Raw genomic sequence first — 24,162 nt, 5'->3', positions numbered from 1 at the left:
GAAAATGACCCTTTTTTGTTTTTTTCTGATCAGTTTATGCTTGTATTTTTCAGGTGGTCCCTTGCCAACCATGAATACTTTGCACTGCAGCACGCTGATAGTTCAAACTTCTATATCACAGAAAAGGTAGGTCAACCTCGTTATTTAATCTGGGACACTTATATTTGAAGGAGATTAAAACATAAATGATGTTTCCTCTACTCAGGACTAAACATGCTGGTCTAAATTTTGCATCTCTACCATCCACAAAAATAGAGTCTGCAAAGCAAACAACTGCTACTTTAGTATTAACAAGGGGATATTTAGCCCACTCAAGAGTGAAGACCAAATATGTTTCTGCGTCCTGTTTTAGCAACAGCATTTGCCTTCTAACTGTGAATTTACTAATTATCTCTCTTTCTTATTGCTTGGTTAAAGCATTTATTTGATACTTAATGACTTAGTCTAGCTTTTCTTTCTCAGAATTTTTTTTTCAGAATAACCTCTAAGCCCTGCTTAAAGTTGTTGAAAGAATGACAAGAAACCATTTCGAAGGTGGCATTGTGTAGGCACTGAGTGTTCTGTGGTTCTTGGGAACCCTGCTTTCTTCTTGGGTGATTTTATCTCTTTAGGAGGCTTGGAGGAGAAGGAGGGAATTGTGAAGACTACAGTGGCTCTGACAGCAAGTACAATGAATGTCTTAGAGATCCCTAATGAGAGAAAGGAAAACCAACATTTATTCAGCACCTACTATGTGCCAGGACCTGGACCAAGCACATCACCTCTGTTTGTTGATTTTGTCCTCAAGACTAATCTGTGATGGAAACCACAGTGGCTTTGGTTAACAGATAAGAAACCGAATCATAGAAGTCAGATGGCTTGGCCAATATCTCAGGGGTAATAAACCACAAAAAAGTGCTTTATTCTTCCCAGATGGTCCCTGGAATTTTCATAACTGATCATGTTTTCTTCTGCACACTGATTGCCAGAAAGCTGAGAGTTAACAAGTGGACTAGATTTCCTGGGCTGTGTTGTATTTATTCCTTTTACTTGTTGCTTTGATTCATTCCGCAAACAGTTTCCTGTCTTTACTTCCCCCTTGCTTCGTTTTCTTCAGATTTTTTATTCCTTTTATATTTATATAATCTGCATGCTATTCTCGGTGAGATAAAGAGGATATAAATAAATAAAAGTTAAATGTTAGCAGTTGAATGTATTGTTGTTGATACCCTTAAACAGAAGACTGTCTCATTTACCTTGGTTCACCTTTTAAAGGTAACTAAAATATTGTGACTTTGGGGGTATTATTGGAAAAGATTGGATGGCTGTCTACTATTTAGGATATAATATGAAAAAGTTTAAAAATTATTAAGTGATAAAATTATAGGACAACAGAGGTTATAATAGTGTTTTTCAAATATCACCATTTAATGGGTAGTGAAATCAATTTAGTGGGTGTTCATAGCATTAAAAATTGGAATATAATAGAGTAAAATAGGTCACAGTACATCACCTGGGTTGTTTCTGAGAAACTTATGTCACACACACACCTGTATATAATACTAGTATATTGTGCTAGTGTTTTACCCTAGGCTGTGCCCCAAAAGCCATCGAGTCACAGTTAACTCTGCCTTTGATTAACTGTATTGGCTTGTGTCCCCTGGTGGCTGTCCTGTCTTCTGTCATCATTCTCAGGAGACCTCAATGTATTGGTGATTTTACTAAGGATGGAATTCTCAGACTAGAGAACATAAGCATCACAGGGAGAATCATTTAAAAATGTAGGTTTTTCAGATCGCAACCCCAGAGACTCAGAATGAGCAAGCCTTGGATATGGCCTAGGATTTTGCAGTTTAAGAGCCCTCTGTGGAATTCTGATGCAGGTACCCAGGGACCACTTGGAGGAACACTGCTCTGGGGCCACTTTTCTGAAGAGATGGGACCCGAGTGTCCCAGGCACTGTGCACTATGAACAGAGGTCAAGTGCTAAGTTTCATTTAGGAGGGTGTTTGTGTGCGGCCAATTCGTAGAATAATTTAAAAATTCATATACTATTTATGCTTTTACTCTAGTTAACATTAATATCTAACATTAATATCTAATTTTCTGATATTAACATTAATATCAGAAAATTCAAACTACTCAGAACAATGGGAAAATTATTATTTTATTGGGCATCCTAGTTATTTTCTGAGAGATCTTGTTTGGCCTGAGGAAATCCTGAATGTTGAATTTAAAGGGACTGCCACCTAAATCTGTCATCAATCTGTCTTTCTCTCTTCATTGGCCAGTAGTGAGGATTCTTCCTTTACTAAAAGTTTAGGGAATGAGGAGGCTCATTTTCCCAATTGCAGCTCTTTGTTTGTAAGTAAAATGTCATCGCTCTTCCTCCTACAGCTGTCACAGAGCACAGTGTATGCATGTGACACAGAACGTGACACACAAAGGGCAGGAGATGGATCTTGAGTTCTGGGTCCACAGGGGCAAGCCTTCAGTCTGCGGTTAGGTCCATCTAGTTCTTTGCAAGTATTCTTAAAAATAGAGCCCATTTCCCCCCCTTTTTTTAAAGTAATGTATTTAGCATCATCTTGGTTACTTACAGCCCAGTGAGTTGTTAGGTGATATTTGTGTTACCGTGGTAACCGGTGACTAATTTTCGAAACTTGTGCATGTTCTTAGTTAATGACTTTCCCTTGTATGTGAGGTGGTCTCCCTTCTTCTGACACAGGTAAAATATCACCTGTAATTTTAAAGAAGAAAAATTCTCCAGCCCTGGCTGGACAAGCTAACATATTCTGTAACTGATAGATGCTTGTGATTCTCTACTAAGATCCTCAGGAAGGCACCTCCCCTGCTTTTCTCATGTTATCCAAGCCCATTTTCTGAAATTGTCTTCATTTGCTTATTGGGCCATTAACTTCTGTTTTTCGTCGCAGGGGGTAAAAATGTCACATTGTTGAGCAGTGTTCAGCAGAAGCATAGCATGCAAATGCCTTAGAGAAAGTTAAGATTCAGCTATTTACAAGTTCAAATTCTGCCCCAGAAACTTTCATATTTCAGGGTGATGTCTCAGACACAGAGAGAGAAAATACAAAATAAAAAGTGAATTGTGTATTTTTCAGCTTTACGGAGGTGTAATTGACAAACAAAATTGTAAGATATTTATTTAAGCATATGTCATGGTCATTTGATATACATATACATTGTGAAAGGATTCCCATCCTGTTAATTAACATATCCATCATCGCTATTTATTTATTTGGTGAAAACATTTAAATTCTACTTTCATAGCAAATTTCAATTATACAATACAGTGCTATCAACTAAGTCACCATATTTTACATTAGCTCCTGAGACCTAGTCATTTTATAACCTGAAATGTTGTATGTACCCTTTTACTTACTTCTTTCTATTTCCCCCAACCCTTCAGCCCCTGGCAACCATTTTTTCTACTCTCTGTTTCAATGAGTTTGACTTTCTTTTAAGATTCCACGGATAAGTGATTCCATGCAGTATTTGTCTTTCTCTGTCTGACTTGTTTCCCTTATCATGGTGCCCTCACGGTTCATCCATGTTGTTGCAAATGGCAGGATTTCCTTCCTTCTCATGGCTGAATAATATTCTATTGTATATATCTACCACATCTTCTTTATCACTTCATACGTTGACATCACTTCGGTTGTTTCCATATCTTGGCAGTTGTGAATAATGCTGCAGTGGATATGGGAATACAGATACCTCTTCGATATCCTGTTTTCATTTCCTTTGGATATATACCCAGAAGTGGGACGGTTGGATCCTTATTGTAGTTCCATTTTTGATTTTTTGAGGAACCTTCATGCTGTTCTCCATAGTGCCTATACCAATTTATATTCCCACTGACAGTGTATGAGGGCTCTCTTTTCTTCATGTCCTTACCAGCACTTATCTCTCTCTTTTTTTGTTTTTGATAATAACCATTCTAACAGGTGTGAGGCGATTTCTCATTATGGTTTTAATTTGCATGTCCCTGATGATTAGTGATGTTGATTAAGCATATATGTGTTGGCTGTTTGTATGTCTTCTTTGGAAAAATGTCTATGCACTTTCTCTGCCCATTTTTTAAATTGAGCTTTTTTTTCTTTTCTTTCTATTGAGTTGTGTGAGTTTGTTACGTATTTTGGATATTGACCCCTTATCAGATATATGATTTGCAGATAGTTCTCTCTTTTCCACATATTGCCTTTTCATTTTGTCGATGGTTTCCTTTGCTGTGCAGAAGCTTTTTATTTATTTATTTTTTTAACATCTTTATTGGGGTATAATTGCTTTACAATGGTGTGTTAGTTTCTGCTTTATAACAAAGTGAATCAGTTATACATATACATATGTTCCCATATCTCTTCCCTCTTGCATCTCCCTCCCTGCAGAAGCTTTTTAATTTGATGTAGTCCATTTGTTTACTTTAAGTATTCCAGTGGAATTTGTCTTCCAAAAAAGAATTTTATATAGAGAGAGGGCTAAGCATTTTAGTCCATTATCTTCATTCCAGTCTGATGAGGCAGGTTATTATTATCTCCATTTTACAATGAGGAAAGTGAGACAGAGAGAGGTTATGCAACAACCCGTTTAGGTCATACAGATGGGCAGTGGTTGAGCTGAGGCTTGGACCCAGGTGGGTCTGCCTTCAAAGCTGTCTATGCCACCTCCTGGAAACCCTCTGCCCCCACTACCTGGGCCCTGGTTTGTTTATGATGCTCCTTTTTTTTTTGCTGACACCAGGCCAGTGATCCTGATGGTAATTGTCTCAGGACAATAAATATAGGAAGTTACAGCCTGTGAGCATTGCTTACCAGCTTTAGTCTGTGACCTTTTTAATTCCTTAAGAGGATGGCTTGGAGGAAGTTGTAACAGATAATCTTCCACTCACTGGGGATTAGCAAAACACATTTTCATTTGCCTTTGGTCTGGACTGTATAATTGTCTAAGGTAGTATTATTGCATTAATATCATATTTTTTAGGCAAACAGGAAAATTGCCTTGTCATCCTTAACCCTAAGCATGCAGACAGGTAGGTCCCCAGAAAGCATGGGGCATGGTAGAGGGCACCTTTAGGAGATCATGTACTTGTGGACAATTGAAGTTTTCTCGTGATTTCAGGATGGTATTTTGGTCCCCTGTGCTGAGACCTACTTCAGAATGTGTGAAGTACAGTGATATACCATGGCAGTATCTTATTTCTATAAGTTTTTATTTTGTAAGAATAGAGATATCCATTTCTCATCCAGGCCCTCTCTGCAAAGCTGGCCCCAGGAACTTTCGGGGAAAGAAGTGGGGTCATTTGAAGGGCACCCCTTTTTAATGCCATTCCCACTTCCTAGGTGCTCTGTGTTCTCAGACAGGCCTTGAGCTTCCCCGAATTCCTGGGCAGACAGGGCTTGTGTATTCCTGGGACTTGTATGTCCGACCCGGGTCAGGAGACTACTCAATCATAGTGTGGAATTCAGTTCACCTGTCACACTTCAAGCACTGAGCTCTACAAAGAGCTCAGTGAGATGAATCCCTTTCATTCTCTGCATCCATGGATCTCAGGGTCTAGTGGGGGAAGAATACCTTGAAGTGGGCACAGGTTTTGAGGAAGAAGAGGCAGAAACCAAACGATTATAGAAGAGAAGAGGGATCCAGAAGGGTCCTGAAGTGGGCTAACCATGTCTGAACTGAACTTTGAGAAACTAACGGGAAAAGTATTCATTCAAAGACAGAACTCTGTTTCTGAGTTTTAGGCACCTTCACAGGTTAGCTGGGGCATTAGTCGGGGGGATGGTAACAACTGTCCTGAACATTTGTTGGATGCTTGCTCTGTGGCAGGCGCTGAGCTAAACGCTTCACTTCACATGGGCTCTTTGTTGTACTTGAGTTTCACAGGAAGCCTGTGAACCAGGTTTTATTGTTACCTGCTCCATTCTCTGGAGGGCACAACGGGGGCTCAGGGGTGTAAGCAACAGAGCAGGGATGGACACAGGAAGTCTGGCTCCAGAGCCAGTGTCCTGTGCTCTTGAGCCGTGCCGTGGGACAGGCAGGAATCTCGGCAGTTCTCATCGTGCTGTGCCACAGATGGAAGGCACACCAGTTCTTGGTGCGGGAGGTGGAAATCCATCTTTCCATCCTCTCTTTTACCTCCCTGGTTTCCTCTACTGACAGTCCTCATTCTACTACCTCTTGGTTCTCCAAAAAGCATTTCATCCTATTTATACCCGTGACCCAATAACCCAATTGCATCAGCATTGCTGAGCAAAGTAATTTGCCTTAAAAGTTCCCCAGAGATACACACATTACCAGCAGAGTTTCTTTTCCATTTGGAACGAGGCTGGTGAGCCCAAGGGAGCTGGTTCCATCCCTGTGTGGGAAGGTCGGCTTTGCACAGAGACAATGGTTGGTGCTTCTCAGCTGGGTTGGTTAACCCAAGGGCGTGAGTCCTTATTGGTCACTAAACAAATTGGGCACAGGGATGTCATGTGACTGCCTCAAGGACACTGTAATGACAACAGTTCAGTGCACTAGACATCTCTGGTGCACTTGCTTCATCTTTTAAAAAGTGGCTAAAATATTGTGGGGTTTGGGGTATTATTGGGAAAGGATGGGGGAATTTTCTTCTATATGAGTATAATGCGAAAAGTGTAAAATTGTCTTTGAATGATAAAATTACAGGACAATAGAGGTAATAGTAGGGCTTTGCAAACCGTTGGTCATCACTTGTTAGAGGGTGGTAAATCAGTTTAATAGGTTGAAGGAGCATTAAAAAATGGACTATAACAGGATAGAAAACAGAGTGTGTTACATGTGTTGCCTTGTGAAATATTTGTTTCATGTGCATTCGTATGTAATACACGTTTAGTCTTATTTTTTACCCTGGGGTCAAAAATGTTTGAAAGTCACTGAAAATATTTACGAGGTGGGGGATTAACTAGGGAGAATAAATGCAAGTGCTGTATGTTAAGTAGTTTAAGGAAACCTCGTGTTTGGAATGTGTTCTTCCCTGAAGAAGGTAACACACACACCAGCACCACCAGCACCAGCACCAAACAAAATACAAAGCAAACTGAGGCATGTCTTTTCCTGGGGAGCTGCCGGTCCACTGGCTCCTAGGAGGGGCAGCCTATGGCCTGGTGCCATGTGTCCCTTCTCTATTGCCCCCAATAGCTAAGGGGACCAGAAGTTGACACCTTACCCTAGCTGAGCCCCCCTGGCCCCCCGCACCGTGCTTCTCTTCTGGGAATCTGAAATTGAGAGGTGAGTTGGGTGATGATGTTTGCTAGAGCGGGAAGGTGAGATGGAGTCAAAGCTGCTGTGGTGTCAGGGCAGATGCATCTTCCTACAAGCTGAATGTGGGGCTTTGCAGCCCCGGCCATAAGTACACAGAGTAACACCAGTCTGCAGAAAGGATTGAGATAAGTGGGGATGAAGGCCTGTGAGGGAGTCAGAGGATGGGCAGAGGGAGCGGCTTCCAATCCTGATTTCCTCTCTGCTTTCTGTTTCCTGTCTTTGCATCCCTGTGAGAGGATATCCTGTGGCTTTACAGTCCTTCCCCTGAAACCACTGTACTTGGGTCTCTGTTACTCTTTTTTTTTAAAAAAAATTAATTATTTATTTATCTTTGGCTGTGTTGGGTCTTCGTTTCTGTGCGAGGGCTTTCTTCTAGTTGCGGCGAGCGGGGGCCACTCTTCATCGCGGTGCGTGGGCCTCTCACTGTCGCGCCCTCTCTTGTTGCAGAGCACAAGCTCCAGACGCAGAGGCTCAGTAGTTGTGGCTCACGGGCCTAGTTGCTCTGCGGGCATGTGGGATCTTCCCAGACCAGGGCTCGAACCCGTGTCCCCTGCATTGGCAGGCAGATTCTCAACCACTGCGCCACCAGGAAGCCCTCCATTACTCTTGATCAAAGAACTTTCACTGGGACAGGCATTTTAATTTGAGCAAACCAGAGCCCAGGAACATTGTAAATTTCCTAACCTAGCCACACATCCTATGCGACATTCCTTTTTCTGCTGCTGCTTGTGGTAAAAGATTCCGGATTTGTTCAACAGAAGCCACTGTGGCTGCCTCAGCAAGTTATCCCTCAGCCAGGTGTGATGAGCATGGGTTGCCACCTGCTGATCTGGGCCAGTGCCTCCAGGACTGGCTCTCAGCAGGCAGAAATGGGCAAAGAAAGACGGTCCCGCTTTTCACCTTGCACTGACTCTTCAGCTCTTCTGGGGCTCCTGGCTCCCAGCATTTCTCTCTTGCTGCCCTGTTGCCCCATCTCTTGCCTTTCTCGTACCCTGCTGCCTGCTCTCCCTTGGTTGAAGACTCCACATTAACATGTGCCTCGCCGCTGAATTCTTTCTCTTTTGATTTATAACTGAACCTGACTTCTGGTGTGGATGCTCCTTGCCCTGCTGGCTGCTTGTATGCCTGTCACCAGCCTTTAGAAAGCACTGAACTCTTCTAGACAGGCTGCTTGTCTTGGATCTGCCAGCTCATAATCCAGGGCTGTCAAAACATGCCAGGAGGAAAAGAGCCATGCATGCATGTATTCAAGGAAAGAAACTTGTACTGACTTCCCATATGTGCCAAGCGCTGTGCTAAGCTTTTAACGTCTTAATTGAGATATAATTCATACACCATAAAAACTACCATTTCAAGTGTACAATGCAATGGCTTCTAGCATATTTACAAAGTTGTACAGTACTTAATTTTTTTAATTTATTATTATTATTTTTTTTTTCCGGTATGCCGGCCTCTCACTGTTGTGGCCTCTCCCATTGTGGAGCACAGGCTCCGGACGCGCAGGCTCAGCGGCCATGGCTCACGGGCCTAGCCACTCCGCAGCATGTGGGATCTTCCCGGACCGGGGCACGAACCCGTGTCCCCTGCATCGGCAGGCGGACTCTCAACCACTGCGCCCCCAGGGAAGCCCCAGTACTTTATTTTTTAGATAGTAAAGCTGTGTCATTTCTATTCAGGGTATTTTCAAGTTCCAAACCAGAAGCTCTCAGATGCAAATGGAGATCACAGCCTCAAATCTAGACATGCAGATCCACTAGATCAAGGCTGCACTTCAAACATTTTTCACAAGTCCAGGTGGTACTAGTGCCCCATTTGAACATTACCCATTAGAAATGTGGGCAGCCTCTGGATCTTTCTCTTTATTCCTGCACGCGATGTGTCGGCTGAAGAAAAATGCGCGAACTAAAAGTGGCCAGTTATGTTTTATTCAGGGACTTTACTGAGGACTATAGCCCAGGAGACAGACTCTCAGGTAGCTGTGAGGAACTCTTCCAAAGAGGGAAGAGAGGAGCCAGGATACAGAGGAATTTTTGCAAAACAAAAAACAAAAAATAAAAAACAAACACCAAAACATTTAGTCAAACATCAAAAGATTACTGCTAATCACAAAAAACCAGGCATCTCAAGTTCATGATTTTAGTGCTTTCTACATTTGGGAGGATTCAAGAGTCTGGGCTCACTGAAATTATTCCTTAGATACGCATCTTAACCATCTAGGGTTGGTATCCTGTTTTTCTACATCCTGAATTCCCCTCAGGGCACAGGTTGGGGGCCGCTGCTGTGGCTGATGGCTTGATGGCAGCAACATTTGTTGTTTACCAGAATGGCAGGCAACATTCTTTGTTTACTGAAATGGCAGGCAATATTTTTTGTCTGCAGAAGAAAACCCATGTTGTGAATTCTTATCGGCTAGAAGTCCTGTGCGCTGCCTGAAGTGGTGACATCATTCTGCTTGGTTTTCACTGTTGCTGAGAGAGAACGAGGTCCAACTTTCTTCCTAACCTGGCCGTCAGGGTGTGTGTCACAGTCTAGCCCCAGTCGACATGTTCTTTTTGCCATCTTTTTCTTGTTCTCTCCGCTTTAGCCAAATTGCCTTAATGTTCTCCAAATAAACCTTGCTCTGTCTCCCCCATGTAGCTTTACTCACCTGGAATTCAGTCCTGACTACCCTCCCTCCCTCCATCCCATTCTGTTTCAGGCACTAGATTAGATGCTGGGAATAAAGAGATGAAATGACAGACTCCTTGCTTCTGGGGGAGATGAGTCTTACCAACAAACACAACCAGGAAGTAATGCCATTAAAACGACTGCCATTTCGGGACAGCCGACCCTCCTCTCCCTCCCAATCCTAAATTGTCTGAGCTGGAAGAAACCATAGCTGCTTGCCTGAAATAATCTTAATACTGATGTTGGAGATTAGTGCCTTCATTCAGTCCTTCAGCTCTAAATCTCTTCCCTTCTTCTCTGCTGCTACAGGAATTATTGTCTTTTTATTGTCTCTTAGGTCCATTTGATAGCTAAGCAGGATCTGCATGTCTTTATTGTTGCCTTGAAGTGGTACTTAACCATTTGTGTGCTAATTTGTATTTTCCCCTCCCTGGAGTTGCAAGTGACTTACAAGCAAAAACTTCGTGTTCTCCCTCTGGGGCCCCTGCAGTGTCTCGTAGTTCCTTGAACATATTCTTCAGGTGTTCGAAGGTTGTTTGTGGATTTTATGTGATGCAGTTTTCTCTGTAAGAGAAAAGATACAATTAGTTGCTTAATAAATTATGTATGATGTTGGCTAATTCAATTACCAGAATATGCACATAAACTTTCAGATTATTCACAGTGGAGGGATCATAGAGTGAGTAAATGAATCTTAATGCTCCTCTTAGAGTCTTAAATCAGTGTTAAAAAGTTGGCTTTTAGTATCGCAGGACTGATTAATTATCTTTTCCAAAATAAGTACTTACACACATACACACACACATAATATTTATACTGTGCTGGGTGTCGACTAAAATTTTTAAAGATTCATCAGATTTCATAAGATGATACTTAAACCCAGTCCCATGGATTTAAGTACTCCTTCTTTAGAATAAATGACCTGTTTCTGAGAATTTGGTCAGCTGTATGAATTTATCTAGTCCACAGCAATAGCTATGGGGAGGGAAAAATAAGAGACCCTCTGGTACCTCATACAAATAATTATTCATTAGGCAGATGGTCAAAGAGTAATATTTCAAAGTCAGTATTATCATTTTTATTTTCATTATAGCAAACAACAACTTCTAAGAACCAAACTGTAGTTTTGACAGATAATTTACCCCCAATTTTATGATTTTTGTTGTTCAATTCTGAGAAAGTGAGTTTTACTTTACTTCACCCAGGGGGATCCGTTTATATTCTTGTAGTTCACCCATCTTCGGTTCTTTATTTCCGGCAGTTGGCTCTGTGGAAGCAGTGATCACGGATGAGTAGAGAGATTCCTAGGCTTAAATACATGCTTTAGAGTTTCCATGAAGGAAAACATGGGCAGTGACTTTGAAACCTTGTCAGCATTTTCTCCCCACTCCACATACTCTTTTTCATTAAATGAAGGAGAAACTTAGGATAGTCACACTCCACTGTGGTGACACATTTTCCAATAACCAAGGAACAATTGAATGCAAGTGTTTGCAGTTGGAATTATATGTACATACGGTGAAAGCCAGTCACTAAGAACAGAGGTTGTAGCAAGAATCTTGAGCAACAGGAAAAGAACTTTGGAATTTGTCATATCGTGTTTGCTGTGTCTTAGTCCTTTCAGCTTGGCTATCAAAAATACCATAGACTGAGTGTCTTACAAACAACAGTTTTGGAGGCCGGTAGTTCAAGATGAAGGCGCTGGCAGATTCAGTGCTTGGTGAGGGGCTGCTTCCTTGTTCATAGATGGCCCTCTGTCGCTGTAACCTCATAAGGCAGAAAGGGAGAGGCAGCTTCCATAAGGGCACTAATCCCATTCATGAGGGCTCCCCTCTCATCATCTAATCACCTCCCAAAGGCCACACCTCATAATACCATCACACTGGGCATTAGGATTTAACAAATGGCTTTTGGGTGGACACAAACATTTAGTCTATAGCAACATGCCACATGTGAACCAAGAAAGTTTTATTATCATCCCCCAGACCTTACATTTTGAGTTTCTCCAAGCCAGGAACCAAAAGATTATTAATATTATTCATATTTACTTTAAGAACATATTGGATTTTTCCCAGTTCAGTCACCAAAGACAAAAGGCTGCAGTTGAGCTAAGGGCAGGATGATAGCCACATGACATACTTGGGTTTTTGGTTCCTGGGACGTTGTTTGGGATAGAATGATATGTACTACTCTTGGGTTCCCTCAGCCCTTTCTCAATTCATCAAGCCCAACCTGTGAAAATTGAAGTATACTCACACACTGGTACACATGCATACATGCATCAGAGTGTCCTAACTTTCCCCAGGAGCTATCCAGCCCTGCCATTAGGCTTCAGCCAGCTGTTTTCTTTTCTGGGAATGTCGCCCCACCTCTCTCCTGGTACTTTTGCTCTTAGTGACTCAAACTAAATTGGCATTAAACTTACTGAAGTCTCTAAAAACATTTTTTGGGTGTTTTTAGAGTTTTCTAATTAAGAGTTTGGGAATTGGATGGGAGCTATCATTTAAAATCATTTAGTGCTTTTCCTCTAGAGAGGACTTGGAAGAGTATATACTTATTTCAGGATGAAGTAAAAAAAAAAAGACAGTCCAAGTTGAGTAATATAAATGAGAGGGAGCAGGGGAGAGGAGGGTACTGACTGCCACCAGCATTACTCAGATGTCAGTGGGTTTTATGTCTTGTTATTTAATGTTTACCACCGACTGTTGGATAGAGGCTATAACAAGATGATTGCACAGGCGGCTAACTTTTTTTGCTTAGGCTCCCTAGCTTGTGTTTGGTAAGATACTACTGCTTCTAGAATTGCAGGCAAAGATAAATGCCAGAGGTCATGATAATTCCATGTTCTCCAGTTCAGCTATTAAACAAATGAATAGATTGACTCAAGTACTGAAACATTTAACTGTGTAATGCTCAGTTACAGGATGAATGACACATGGGTTTCCTGCAAAGGCAGGCACTTGTTTACCAGAAATGATCCTAGAAACACCAGAACACCCCTTGTAAAGAAAACAAACAACAGTAAAAAGCAAAAACCCATTATCAGTAGAGGAGATTAGTTCTGAGAATGGCCCTGTGACTCTTACATTGTGTCCCAAAGCCAGAAACCTAATTGCAAATTTCCTAAGTACAATCGCATTCATGTTTTTTATACTCTAGGAGTGAGGTTTATTTTTGAATAGCTATTGGACTATATTTCTCCAAGTTTTAAGTTGAAGACAGAATATATACATTGTGCCAAAGGTAACAAAATAGTCATGAAACAATAGTCACCGAAATGCGTTTTCATTGTTGTTGTTATTTTTAGTCTATTATTTTCTGTTTTGTTTTATGTTTTTTAAATGTTTGCTAGGATCCATCAGGATGACTTCATGACTTTCACTGATTGTGATCCATAGTGTGAAAAACATTTCATTACGTTCTTTGCTGTACAGTGTCACAAAGTTATATATCCTCACTTTACCCTCCCAGTATCTAGAACAATGCACAAAAAAATATTTATTTAATGAAAAAATGAATACCCACTACATCAGTAAATCAGTGACTCAAGGGCACACTTGAGGGATAGGCATGAACAAAAGGAAGAAGAGAAATAAAAGAAAGATACAAAATTTGGTAGAAAGACTGGGGAGAGGGCAGAGGAAGGAGATCTTGCCTCAACCCAAGAAAGGTAGTAAGCCTGCAGCTGGTTTCTGGATATGGCACTCTGTGACATTTGGGGCTCTAGGATGCCCACACACTTTCCACTGTGATCAGAGTTACGTTACAGTAATAACTATTGCATGATCATTTCTTTTTATCTCCATAGTTCTGTTCATTTTTGCATTAAAAATACCCCATATTTGGTAACCTGAAGCAAAACCCATTGTTAGTGGAGATGATACTTACTGATTCTCTGGGTGAGGCATTTGGACATGGCAAAGCAAGGATGATGGCTTGTCTCTGATGATGTCTGGAGTCTCATCTGGGAAGGCACAAATACCTGGGGGCTGGAATCATTTGGGAGCTTCTTCACTTACATGTCTGGCTCCTGGGCTGGGATGACGCAAAGGCAGAGCTCAGTTGGGACTGTACACTGGACTGCCTACCTGTGGTCTTTCCATGTGGCTTGGGCTTCCTCACAGCATGGTGGCAATGTTCCTAGAAGCCCCCTGAGAGGGCATTTCCTGAGAGCCAGTATTCCAGGAGAACCAAGAAGAAGCTGTATGGCTCTTTATGACCTAGCCTTGGAAGTTCTGTAGAATCTTCTGCTGTACTCTATTGCTGAAATTAGTCATAACCCTCCCCAGATTCAAGGGGAGAAGACATGGGCTCCTCCTCTCTATGGAAAGGATGGCAAACAACTTTGGGGCTTTTTAATTAAACCACCATATGCCATATCCCATTACCTTTCTTTTTCAGGAAAAAGCTGTTAGATAGAGTTACTATTTTCCAGAAGTTATCCAAAGATTAAATTTATCTTTTACTTTTGCTAGATTTCAACTTTTTAAGCTAAGAGGAAGAAGAAAAGGTAGTTAAAATAAGAAATATAGAAGGAAGTTTACAGCATTAAAACATAGAGCAGCAATGAGGTGATTTTCCACATTGATAAAAGATACAGGAGGAGGAACAATTTATTGCTTCTTTTTAAGGGTGGAGAGGGGAAGCTGGGTAAATTGAACAAGTGTTCAGAGGAATTTAGAGGGAATTAGGCACCTTGATATTTACACCTTCTTTTGAGTATAATTCTTGGGGAAATGGGTTTACTTCCTTTGCCGTGTCTGAAGATTAAAGTTAAAAAATAAGTGCTTTGTTACCATCAACTCCACTTGTAAACCAGTAACTGCTCTTCATTTATCAAAGACAGTCTTGTGCTTGGTACTGTGACTAAAGAGAAAGCTAAAAGATACCTGGTTTGTTAATTGCAGTCCTATCAAGTCTCTAGGGCTGGTGCAGGGCAGGTTAACCTTGGTTATCAAGTACCTTCTTCAATCACTTCTCACTCTTACAGGGGAAAAATACAAAAAAATAAAAAATTACTTTAAAAGTGATTCATTGTGATCTTATCTAAGCTTTTCCATTTCATTTAGAGATGAATAGGAAGGGATGGTTCCTCCTCTATTCTTATTTTTTAAATGTATTTCTTCTCTTTTCTCATTGCTAGTCTGCTCCCTATTGTATTGTTAGTCTGCTCCCTATTATTTTTAGTTCTCCTCTGACCCTTTTTCTTCCTGCTGACCCCTTCCTTCCTTCCTTCTTTCCTTTCTGTTAGTCTGTAACTTTATTTTTCTTTCACTCCATCTTTCCTCACTACCATCTCCTTTTTTAGGTTATTAGCCATCTTTTTAAAAATTTCTCTTCCTAGTCTCTGTTCATCTCCTTTTCTTTCTCTCCTCTATGTTCAGATGCCCTCTCTCTTGAAACTTTAGACTTGCAAGCACTGTAGTTAGGTTTAGATTTTTAGGTATAAAAAAATAGTGAGGTGCCACTTGACTAATATAATGCAACTTACATAAAACTTTCCTTTTTTCAGTATCTGCTACTCCTAAGCAAACAGATATGAAATCTCAAGTTTCATTAAAAAATTTACATAAGTGGATAAGCACATTGGAGACATATTAGAAGTAAAAAAAAGAGTACAAATTGTTTTAATTATCAGAATCCTAGTGCTCAGAGAAAACCACTGACATTTTAGTATATACACTTCAAAATTTGAGTTTGAGTGTGCATTTGTTTTGTAGAATGTGATCATAGCATACACATTCTTTCATAACTTGCATTTTAACTTAATATATAGCGGGCATCTTAACATGTTAGTGTACTCTGCCTACTTCACTATGTAATGAAGATTAAATTGGATAATGCTGGCAAAACGCTTTGCCAGGCACTTAGCCCACGGTCATCCCTCAGTGAGTCATATTTCCTATTTATTCGTCAAACTTAATGGCTGAGAAGTATTGAACTCAGTTTTTAAGTCAGTACTTTTTGTTTTGATTTTTAGATTGTTTGCTTTTTTTCTTTCTTCCTCTTTCTCTCTCTCCCTTTTCTTTAAACAACACTAAAGTGTCCATTCCTTAAACTGAGTCTTTGTGTAATTCCTTAACCATTTCCTTACAAAATATCAATAGAAGTTGAACGAAGAGTCAAACTGGGTCGTCCTGACTTAACTCAGCCACTGTTTACTGATGACCCCTTGGGTGCCGGGCACTTTCATGAGAGATTTCATTTAAGCATTTAGGGCTCACAGAGGTCTTGGGAGGTTTTGGAGTTTAGGTCACACAACTATGAGTGTCATCTTTGGAACTGACACTGAGATCTTCTATATTATTGTGAAGAACGTTCCATTTCAGGGGATTTTAGGGATGGTTCATGAATTGCAGAAGTATTTGATTTATCTGGCCTTTTAAATGATTATTTTGAACTGTTTCAACATGAATAAAAAATCAACATAAACTGTAGTAATAACCTTATTATTATTAACTTAAGCTGTTGGGTTAAGTTGACTTTAGGTGGACCTCACATGAAGCATTTTATTTCCTTCATCCTTGTGCATACATTTACACTTCTTATAAACGTGTCATTGACTGGGAAGATTGGAGTGTTTTATTTTAAATCAGGCATGAATCTACCCACTCGAGTAAAATCACCTAAGTAAGTTTACCTGTGCCGCACCTGAGTGCCTGCTTCATGTACAGTCAGGGCTAGTTCAGGCTGCTTGGCTGGGCTGCATGTCAGGTGTCTAGTAACAGGGGAAGACCCAATTTTATTCCTTTATGTAAGTTTGGGGTGCTTTTTTGCCTGACTTCCAGTATTTATTATGAGGAATGACAGTTGAGGTTAGATGTTAGTTACACAGATCTGAAAGAAAAAAATGCCCTATTGTTCCCTTTCCAAGCATCCGGAGAAACTCCTGAGATTTAAAGGTCACCATTGACAACTACATATCTGGGTATGGTAGGCAGAATTCTAAGGTGGCGCCCAAGATTCCCATCCCCTACTGTTGCATGCCCCATTCAAATCCTTCCTCTTGAGTGTGGTCTGGACCTGTGAATCTGAAGGGATGTCACTCAGGTGATTACATCACAGTTTGTCAAAGGGATTTGCAGATACAGTTAAGGTCCATGATCACTTGACTTTGGGTTGGCTTTGGGTTCATCAAAAGGGAGATTAGCCTTGTGCACCTGACTTAATCAGATGGGCCCTTTAAAGAAGGTGAAGCATTAAAGCGATGCTCTCCTGTTGGCCTGAGAAGGTGCAGATTGCCAGGTTGTGGAGAAGGCTACAGGGTAAGGACCTGAGAGCAGCCTCTGGGAGTTGAGCATGATCCCTGGTCAACAGCTGGTGAGGAAATGGGAGGAAGTGGGAGGAAGTGGGATCTTGGTCAAACAACCACAGGAAACAAATTAAGTAGCAACTGGAATGAACTTGGAAGTGGCCTCTGAGTTCCAAATAAGGATGCAGCCATCTGACACCTTGATTTCAGCCCTGTGTGACCCCGAGCAGAGGACCCAGTTAAAATGTGCTACCCTCCTGACCCCATAGAAACTGTGACATCATACATTTGTTTCGGCTTCTAAGGTTTTGGTAATTTGTTTTGTAACAACAGAAAATGAGCACATTGTGTGAATGTATCCAGATTTTCTCTACATTGAATAAGATAACAGAACACAAAAGCAAATTGAATGTGGAAGCTTGTTATATTATTGTAATGATCATCCATAATGCCAGATATTAAATTTTTACGTTAATAAAAAAACCTCATTATTCTTGCTGATTACCTTAAAAAGTATACATTTACAAACCTAAGCTCATAAAACATGTTAATATTAATACAATACCTCTTTGTCTATTTTAGGTTCTGAGGGATTTTTTTCCCTTTCTAGAACAAAAAGATTCCATTATTTGAAAACCACTGGCTTGACTAATAGGCACTTTTTAAAAAGACTGCATTTTGGTTGTTTTAAGAATGTAGCTGTTGGCAGGGAAAAGAGCAGGATTGTACAAGGCTAATTTATAGTCAGCACATTGGTTTTAAATATATGTTTATCTTTAATTGTTCCTTCATTACAAAGTAATGCATAGATGTAAGAAATCCAGCCACTACTTTTGATTTAGACAGATGAGTTTTGCACTAGTGATTGTTTTGAAATCAGAAGTCATTTAAATAGTAATTTAAAACTTCTAAAGCATGCAATATTTCAAACCTCTCAAAAAGTACAGAAAATGGGGGCTTCCCTGATGGCGCAGTGGTTGAGAGTCCACCTGCCGATGCAGGGGACACGGGTTCGTGCCCCGGTCCGGGAAGATCCCACATGCCGCAGAGCGGCTGGACCCGTGAGCCATGGCCGCTGAGCGCCTGCGGGTCTGGAGCCTGTGCTCCGCAACGGGGGAAGCCACAACAGTGAGAGGCACGCGTACCGCTAAAAAAAAAAAAAAAAAAAAAAGTACAGAAAATGATATAACTGATACCCATGCACCCAATCATCTAGATGTTAACAGAGGCTAACATTTTGCCTGTTGCTTCAGGTTTTCTTTTTTAGAAAAGTACAAATCCAGCTGCAACGCTCTTCTATCATTTCTCCTGCCTCTCCTCCTATTCCTCCCTCCCCAGAGGTAAATACTAGCCTGAAATGGATGTCTATTATTCTCATGAATGTTTTATAGATTTTCTACATAGGTATGTATTCATGAATAATATAGAGAATTGTTTTATACTTTAAAATTTAAATGATTGGTATCATACGGAAGGTAACATTGTGCAATTTCATTTTTTCACCCAAAGTTATATTTTTGAGATAAATAATGAATAATGTCCCATGGCATGAATAAAGCACAGTTGATTTATCCTTTTTTCTGCAGATAAGCAGCTGTTTCCCCAATTTTGGTATCACAAATAGTGCTGTCATGAATATTCTTGTTCATGTGATTCCATTTGAACATTTCTCTAGAATAGAAAGTAGGAAGCTGTTGGGTTGAATCTTTAACTTTGCTAGGAGTTGCCAAACTGCTTTCCAAAGCGGTTCTGCTAGCCTGGTCCCACCCACAAAGTAGAGTTCCTCTTCCCTTCTTTTCACCCTGTGTTTGTTGTCATAGTCCTGCTAATGCTAGCCAACTGGATGGGGCATGGGGGGCATGCGACTTCTTGTGGCTTTAATGTGTATTTCCCTAATTGCTGAGGCTGAGCCTATTTCCTATGTTTGTTATGCTTCAGATTTCCCTTCTACAAACTGCCTGTACAGTCTTTGTCGAATAGCGGGAGGGGAGTGTTTTATTCTCATTGATTTATAGGAGTTCTTTATAGGATATGGACAATTCTTTTTTATCTAGCTACCCCTAGTCCATAACTGTTTAATTTTCTATGGTGTCTCTCGTCAAACAGAAGTTAATAAGACCATTTTAATATGATCAGATTGATCACTTTTCCGTTTATTGCTTGGGCTACTTATGTTTTGTTTAAAAGCACTTCCACTAGTCATGTATTATAAAGATATTCTCTTTTATTTTCTTTCAGAAGTTAAAGAGTCTTGATTTTCATATAGATCATTAATCCATTTTGAAAGAGAGAGAGAGAGAGTGTGTGTGTGTGTGTGTGTGTGTGTGTGTGTGTGCGCATGTTTCTATTAGGTAGGGATCTAATTTTATCTTTTTCCTCCTAGCACCTTTTATTGAGTAATTCATTACTCACCTTCCCACCCCCATGATTTACATCTCACCTCTGTAGTGAGTCAAGTTTCCGTGATTATCGGCATCTCAGTGGCTTTCTGTTTTGTTCCTTACCGTACAGCTTTGAGCACTTACAACTCAGTAACAAGGCTTGATGTTTACTGGGATGAATCTGTCTTCTTTTCCTTTATCAAAATCACCCTGCGTAGTGTAAGTCTTTTACTTTGCCAAATGAATTTTAGCATCAGTTTGTCAAATCCTGTAAAAATTTTGATTAAAATGGAATTAATTTATGGATTAATTTTGGAGGGAAATTGCTTTCATTAGCATATTGTTTATCTCATCCACGAAAATATATTTTTCCATTTATTAGAATGTTCCTTAAACTTTTTCAACAAAGTCATAATTTTTACCTCAAAGTTCTTGTATATATTTAGTAATATATGTGCCTAGGTACCTCATAATTTTGTATCTATCATAAATCGTATCTGTTTTTAAGCACTTCCACTCTTTATGACTATTTATGTACGATTTATTGAGTGTTTGCTGTGTACAAGGCTTTCTGTTGAGCTTAATTTCTGCAAATACACCGAGATGTATTTATCAGTGTATTTCCTGTTTTTTATTATTAACAAAATTAAGTATCAGAGAGATTAAGTAACCTGATGATTATATATGATTAACTGTACAGCCTAGATTTTAACTCAGTTTTATCTAAATCTTTACCTTTTGCTAAAAGCCTTTTCTTTTAAATCAGCTAATGTTTCTCTGTTGTATGTCATCTTGTTTCACAGTATCTTTTTTTTTTTTTTTTTTTTTTTTTGCGGTACGCGGGCCTCTCACTGCTGTGGCCCCTCCCGTTGCGGAGCACAGGCTCCGGACGCGCAGGCTCAGCGGCCGTGGCTCACGGGCCCAGCCACTCCCCGGCATGTGGGATCTTCCCGGACCGGGGCACGAACCCGCGTCCCCTGCATCGGCAGGCGGACTCCCAACCACTGCGCCACCAGGGAAGCCCTCACAGTATCTTTTTATAGTAAAAACCCAGAATTTAATTACAGAGTCTCTATGTGAAAAAGGCATTTATTTTACCAAGTAGAAGTCCCTTCATACCAGTTAGTTAATTCATCTGGATAGCACGTTTATGGCAGAGAATAAGTCTATAAAAGAAATGTTTCTCTGGCTGTTATTTTTGGATCAACTCTTAAGGAAAACACCTGTCCTAATTGACTTAATGTGTTATTTTTCTTGCTCACTACTTCACTTGTGCTTAGAGGAATTTAGGGTGAGTCCTCCCGACAAGACAGACAGCTTCTAGAGGCAAGGCCTGGATGTCCAAGTGCAGGGTGGATGCTCCAGTGAAAAAAAAGAAGAAAAGCTAAGATGTAGATGAGCTTTTTAATACATTTAAAGTTTTTTAAAATTGAGGTATAATTGACACAACATTATGTTAATTTCAGGTGTACAGCATAATGATTCAACATTATGTATATTGTGAAACGATCACCACAGTAAGTCTGGTTAACACCCCTTACCATATATGTAGTTAACAATTTTTTTCTTAGCAACTTACAAAGATGCAATACAGTATTATTAACTGTAGTCACCGTGCTGTACATGACATGCCCATCACTTATTTACTTTATAACTGGAAATTTGTACCTTTGACTCCGTTCACCCATTTTGCCCACCCCATACTCCCCGCCTCTGGCAACCACCAATGTAATCTGTTCTCTGTATCTATGAACTAGAGGTTTGTTTGCTTTTTTTTTTTTTTGTGAAGATTCCACGTATGAGTGAGATATACAGTATTTATCTTTGTCCGACTTATTTCACTTAGCATAATATCCTTAGGGTCCATCCATATTGTAGCTAATGACAGGATTTCCTGTTTCTCATGGCTGAATGATATTTCATTGTATATATGTATACCACATTTTCTTGATGCATTCATTCATCAGTGAGCACTTAGGTTGTTTCCATATCTGGGCTATTATGAATAATGATGCAGTAAACATGGAGGTGCATATATCTTTTCAAGTCAGTGGTTTCATTTTCTTTGGATAAATACCCAGAAGTGGGATTGTGGGATCATATTGTAGTTCTATTTTTAACTTTTTGAGGACGCTTCATACTATTTTCCATAGTGGCTGCACCAATTTACATTCCCACCAGCGGTGCACAAGGGTTCCCTTTTCTCCACATCTTTGCACACACTTGTTATTATTTTATCTTTTTGATGATAGCCAATGAAAACGGGTGTGAGGCAGTATCTCATTGTGGTTTTAATTTGCATTTCCCTCATGATTAGGGTTGTTGAGCATCTTTTCATGTACCTCTTGGCCATTTTCCTTTGGAAGAAAATGTCTACTCAGTTCCTCTGCCCATTTTTTTTCATCAGATTGTTTTTTTGCTATTGACTTTTAAGAGTTCTTCATATATTTTGGATATTAACCCCTTCTCAGATACATGATTTGTAAATCATTTGTAAATTATTTTTTGCCATTCAGTATGTTGCTTTTTCATTTTGTTGATGGTTTCCTTTAATGTGAAGAAGCTTTTTAATTTGATGTAGTCCCACTTGTTTATTTTTTTACTTTTGTTGCCTTTGCTTTTAGTGTCAAATCTAAAAAGTCCAAGGCCCATGTTAAGAAGCTTACCGCCTGTGTTTTCTTCTAGAATTTTTATGGTAATACTTTCAAAGTTTTGACTGCTTAATTGCCTCCTCTTTCATTTATCATCCATCCTGACTTCTCTGGAGAAGTCTACTTAAACTCTAATTTTTCTCCTAGTGCAAGAAGGAAGAAGAGATAGGATAGAAGGGAGGAACTTCTAGTGGGATTCAAGCTAAAGCCCATTTGTTCTCTAGTGTGTCCTGTTGGGTACTTTCACTTCCAACACTGAGGCCAATCCTGTTTTCTAAGGCCCCTGTCTGGCCTCTTCTCATCACTGGGCCCTTCCTCTTAGGGCTGAAACAGGTGAGTTTCTGGGAGTGGTTCTGGACGGTTTTGTGGGCGTCAGAGCTCAGTTGTAGATGTCTGGGGCTGTTTGTAACTCTGCTTCTGTGCTAGAGCAGCCTGATGCTGTGGCTTAGGTGAACAATATGGTGGAATATGGTTCACTTCCATTCAGGACATTATTGAGGACACAAGGATTGATAGTGGGACATGAGCAATTATATCTCAGTTATCCCTTTTTAAAAAATGCTTAATGATACACGTGCCTCCTAGTAGGCATGAAATAAATAGCCGCTGGTTGACTGAAGATTGTAGAATAGGGAAGGAAAGGAAAGATGGTCTGAGATTTATCTGAATTGTGGGAGGAAGAAAGGGACAGTGTTTCTATCTTTGAAGACATAAGTGGCCAGTTAGTTTTAGTTTACAGATATATTCTGGCTATTGCTTTAGGTCCTATTATGATGAAAATATCCATTCCGTTCATTCAAAAAGTATGTATTGAGCATGTTTTACATACAAGGCACTGTTTTTGACACTGGTGATGATCAAAAGCTGAAGATGCCCACTCCTCTTGTGTATGTGTTCTCATGGGTGTGGGTAGAGACAGACAGGAGATTTTAAAAAAATGAACAAGGTATTTTCAGATTGGAGTAAGTGCTCTGAAGGAAATAAATGGGGTAACATGATAAAGATTTGGGGGCAGAGTGTGGTAGGCAGGCATTGCTGTTGAGCTCAGTCTGCCAGGCTAGCCATGTAATTTAGGTTCAAGAATGGATTAGAAATACGACTTGACTTGGTTTAAAGCCAAGATTGCTGTAAAGCATCAGGGAGTGTCCTTCTAAAGAGGTGACATTTGTGCCAAGACTTGAGAGTCACAAGGAGGCAGATCATAGCATTGCAGGAAAAGGCACAGCCAGTACAGAAGCCTTGAAGCACGAAGGGCTTGGTGTGATAAGGAGCAAAGGGGAGCAGGATGGTGAGCTGGGGAGTGGGGGAGTATCAGATATGATTGTTAGAGTTTGGCCAGGGCCACATCGGGAGTTTTTTAAACCATTGTAGGAATAGGGATTTTCTTCTAAGTACAGTGGAAAGCCACTGTTTTAACCCAGGCTCCATGAACTTGTATAGGAAGAAAGTTATAACTGTGTGAAAATAAAAATTTTGCATTATTTCAATGATGAATGTAGACAACCAGCCATGATAGTATAAACAGTATCTGTATTGATGTTACCGGTAGAAATCATAGATATTTCCACTTATTACTGTTATTGCAGTGATCTCAAAATGTCATTTATGATCATTACATTAATTAGAAATTACGGTAGTTATTAGCGCTTATAATGTATCTTGTTATTTCATGCATTAATAAAGGCGCCAGTGAACTATAGCCTGTGGACCAAATCCAGGCTGCCACCTGGTTTTGTAAATAAAGTTTATTGGAATACAGCCATGCCCATTCATTTATGTATCATAGTTGCAACAGAAAATTTCTTTCCCTGCAATGCCTAAACTACTCAGTACCTGACTCTTTCTGGAAAAAGTTTGCTGATACCTGTACTGATAAAGAAGCATATATATTACTATGGTACAATTTTAAAAATTGGGTAACTGTTGGTTT

At 40.1% G+C, this 24,162-nt stretch overlaps 1 protein-coding gene across 7 annotated transcripts in view; it reads left to right on the top strand.

Annotated features, from left to right (window-relative positions):
* Positions 1-24,162, top strand: part of ELMO1 (engulfment and cell motility 1) — a 547,361-nt gene that overhangs the window by 124,534 nt on the left and 398,665 nt on the right. For all 7 annotated transcript variants that reach the window (XM_067746730.1, XM_067746728.1, XM_067746734.1 and 4 more), the window contains one exon: positions 54-126. In XM_067746730.1, the coding sequence (XP_067602831.1) occupies positions 54-126 (73 nt within the window). The remainder of the gene's footprint in view (positions 1-53; positions 127-24,162) is intronic.

This window comes from Pseudorca crassidens, chromosome 8 (genome assembly GCF_039906515.1).
Source record: "Pseudorca crassidens isolate mPseCra1 chromosome 8, mPseCra1.hap1, whole genome shotgun sequence".
Taxonomy (NCBI): Eukaryota; Metazoa; Chordata; class Mammalia; order Artiodactyla; family Delphinidae; genus Pseudorca; species Pseudorca crassidens.
Note: the sequence above shows the minus strand (reverse complement) of the source record. Positions and strands in the feature narration are given on the sequence as shown.